This window comes from Acanthamoeba castellanii, assembly GCF_000313135.1.
Source record: "Acanthamoeba castellanii str. Neff unplaced genomic scaffold scf7180000082850, whole genome shotgun sequence".
Taxonomy (NCBI): domain Eukaryota; phylum Discosea; order Longamoebia; family Acanthamoebidae; genus Acanthamoeba; species Acanthamoeba castellanii.
The window spans coordinates 1-3,226 of NW_004457281.1; the positions used below are offsets into that span (position 1 = coordinate 1).

The 3,226-nt window shown below is 55.8% G+C and overlaps 2 protein-coding genes across 2 annotated transcripts; one reads left to right on the plus strand and one right to left on the minus strand.

Annotated features, from left to right (window-relative positions):
* Positions 1-223: 223 nt before the first annotated feature.
* ACA1_297530 (uncharacterized protein) lies at positions 224-1,611 on the minus strand (the record flags this gene model as incomplete). The annotated part of the gene is made up of 8 exons (XM_004334011.1): positions 224-366; positions 459-554; positions 637-759; positions 861-931; positions 1,005-1,045; positions 1,127-1,266; positions 1,336-1,426; positions 1,495-1,611. The coding sequence occupies 8 exons, from the start codon at positions 1,609-1,611 to the stop codon at positions 224-226; spliced, it is 822 nt and encodes a 273-aa protein (XP_004334059.1).
* Positions 1,612-1,707: 96 nt separating this feature from the next.
* On the plus strand, positions 1,708-3,146 carry ACA1_297540 (WD domain, G-beta repeat-containing protein; the record flags this gene model as incomplete). Its single annotated transcript, XM_004334012.1, has 8 exons — positions 1,708-1,770; positions 1,872-1,972; positions 2,012-2,142; positions 2,240-2,306; positions 2,428-2,644; positions 2,716-2,856; positions 2,943-2,961; positions 3,028-3,146. The coding sequence occupies 8 exons, from the start codon at positions 1,708-1,710 to the stop codon at positions 3,144-3,146; spliced, it is 858 nt and encodes a 285-aa protein (XP_004334060.1).
* Positions 3,147-3,226: the final 80 nt, after the last annotated feature.

Here is a 3,226-nt window from a genome sequence, read left to right on the forward strand (position 1 = left end):
TGTGGACAGGAGCACTACTGGCACCTTGCCTTCTGGTACATGCGCCAGGTTTGCTTTCAACTTGTCCAGCGGAATTGTGGTCGTCTCCGTCTTCTTCTTCAACAGGGCATGCCGCATGTTCTGGTTGTGTTGGTTTGAACCAGCACAAGGCGTTTCACCTCCTTGAGGCCGTTCGGGCGCAGTCGGTGAAAATAATTATTGACAATATTTTTATTTGTTTTGTCTACTTCGAGGCGTGAACGTCGTGGACGATCTTGGCAACGTCGACGCGCTCCACAAAGGCATCGATCACCGCCTCGGCCCTCGCCTTCTCCTCGTCGCTGATGGCCAGGGTGACGGGCGTCTCGCGCTGGCAGGCTCCCTTTTCTTCAGTGAGGCAACGCGCAGGGCGGAGTGAGAGCGAGTCATGACGAGAGAAGAAGCGCGTGCGCTGGAGGAAGTCATCGTAGTCAATGTACCTCTTCTGATCCCGTCTTTGGGGGCAAGGTGGGCCGCGAGCGGGATGAACCCGTAGGCGCTCGCTTCCGGGTACGTCTGCGCGAAATAGCGCGTCACTGATGATGGGAAGGAGAAGCCACAGATGATGAGATTCAGAAAGCCAAGAGGTCCAAGGGGAGACAGAAGTGGGTGCGGTACCGTGTTCCTTGATGTCCTCGAAAGGATCTTCGACCTTGTTGAAGACAGCGCCGAGCACTTTGACGCCGAAGTGGTCGAAATAGGCTTTGTTGATGTTGAAACTGTCGATGGCATCGCCCACGCCTAATCACAAGCAAGGGAGATGCGAGGCAACAAGTGTGAGTAAAAGGCGTGAACTGTAGCCATTTGCAGCTGCGCCCCGAAGCCCGGTTGAAGAGGCATACCACTTCGGCCAACCAGAAGCACGGGGATAGCCAGCCGTTGAGCGATCTGTGCGTTTGAGGCCCCTACAACACTGGGTGATAAAGGCGGTGACTCAGCACTTCGCCAGCGACGCACAACGTTACTGCGTGCAGGGTTGAGCATACCTCCCCACCGAAGGATAACCAACGCCGTCCACGATGACAAACTGAGCCGGGCAGGTGCGCATTGGCGCCACAAATCCCATTCAGCACAGAATACACCAAGCGTAGATGAGAACGGCACGCACCTTCTTGCCCTTGGCGATGGTGTTCACCGCCTCCTCGATCTTGTCGAGCAGCTCTTTGGGCGATGGCCCCTGCCCATCAATGCACTCGCGCGTGAAGCCGGTGTAGAACACCACGGGACCGATGCCGCGGTGCGCGATGCCTTCACACAGACCAGCACCACCATTACCATGGAGCAAGAGGCAAGGCAAGGTGGGGCGGGGCATCCTACCATACAAATTGCAGTACTTGGACACCAGCTGGACGTCGATACACTGCGTGGCTGGCTTGATGTATGCAATCTCTTCGGGTTTGTACAAGCCCTTTGCACCGCAACCACCCATGAAGCTTTAGTCGTTCGGCAGCACTTCGAAGGGGGGAGGAGGCGAACCGTTCGAAGAAGGGAGCCGAGTAGGCCAAGAGCAACAGTGCTTTTGCCAACAGAGGCACGATCACCAGACACGAAAATCATCTTGGTTTGTCCTGCATCGAGGGTAGCGTGCTCCATCTTCGGCAAATAAATACTAACTCTGATAAAAAAATAACTGTTGGAAAAAAGAACAGAAAAAGAAATAGTTTCCCACACAAGCACGAGCGGATTCAGATGGCGCGCATTGACGATGAGCTCGTTCAATCTATGGCTATGGGAAAGGTCTTCAAAGACAATGTACTTACTTCCCTGCCGTGTAATGCGCTCAATCTATGCAAGATTATGGGAGATTTTATTAATTTGAAAGTCCCCCTCATCCTTGGTGCCCACCACTCCAGACAGCGAGGATCAATTCACTGGATTTTTACAAAACGGGAGAGCATCTCGTAACGGCCAGTGACGACGAGTCCATCCATGTCTACAACGCGGTCTCGGGCAAGTACGTTGGACCCTTCCTTCCTCTTGTCTCCTGCTGCAGCGAGCTGTTGTCGCTCACGCGACGTCGCAGAACGACAAGGACCGTGCTGAGCAAGAAGTACGGGGTCGACCTCATACGCTGGACCCACAACGAAAACACAGTCATCTGCGCCTCCAAGAACTCGTGGGACGGTATGCGCGCCCACTTGCGCCATCGATCAACCACACGCTTCTCCATCGGGCCGACTTTGCTCACCATGTGTTCACTCCTTGCCTCCTCCGCGCACAGAGACCCTGCGGTATCTCTCGCTGCACGACAATCACTATCTGCGATACTTCAAGGGCCATCGCGACAGGTAATCCAGCCATAGGCCCACTCGTCGCCACAAACTGCATAGCGTGCGCACTTGGTCTCGATCGATACTTATGATGCGACCTTATGTGCCTCTGGTTGGCTGTGTGTTGAACGTTTCGCAGGGTCACCTCCCTTGCCATGTCGCCCGTGGACGACACATTCCTCTCTGCCTCGTTGGACAGCACCGTGCGGCTGTGGGATCTGCGCACGAATGCGTGCCAGGGGCTGATTCGACGGACTGGGCGGGCGAGCGTGGCCTACGACGCACAGGGTCTCATCTTTGCCGTCGCCACATCCAACAATGCCGTCAAGCTTTACGATCTGCGCTCATTCGAAAAGGTGCCCTTATGTTACGTGTGTCGTGTGTGTGTGGTCAGTTGGCTCACCCCCCTGGTCACTCGCGTCCACAGGGTCCGTTTGCCACGTTCTTCGTGGACCATCACACCGCGCTCCAATGGTCCGGTATCAAGTTCAGTAACGACGGCAAGTACATCCTTCTACCCACCACCGACAGTCCGATCTTCCTCATCGACGCATTCACGGGCAAGAAGGTACGCCCGCCTCGCCCGACTCCTCGTCACACACGCGATTAGTCGTGTGTGGCCTGACAGTGCGTGTGGCTGCGTGGTGAGTTTAGAAACAAATGTACACCGGCCGTATCAACGATCATCATTCCGCGTTGGAGGCTTCGTTCTCTCCCGACGCACAATACGTGCTCTCAGGTTCGCCTTCCTCGACGTGGCACGTCGCGCGCTGGAAGCGACACGTCGGTTATATTCACCTTCTTCTTGTTCTGTCCCAGGTGGCGAAGATGGCAACGTGCACGTATGGAACACGGTGACCGGCGAGGAAGTGGCCATTTGGCGAGGGCACGCTGGCGTCGTCGGCGCCGTACAGTGGAACCCACGGTACGCACCAACC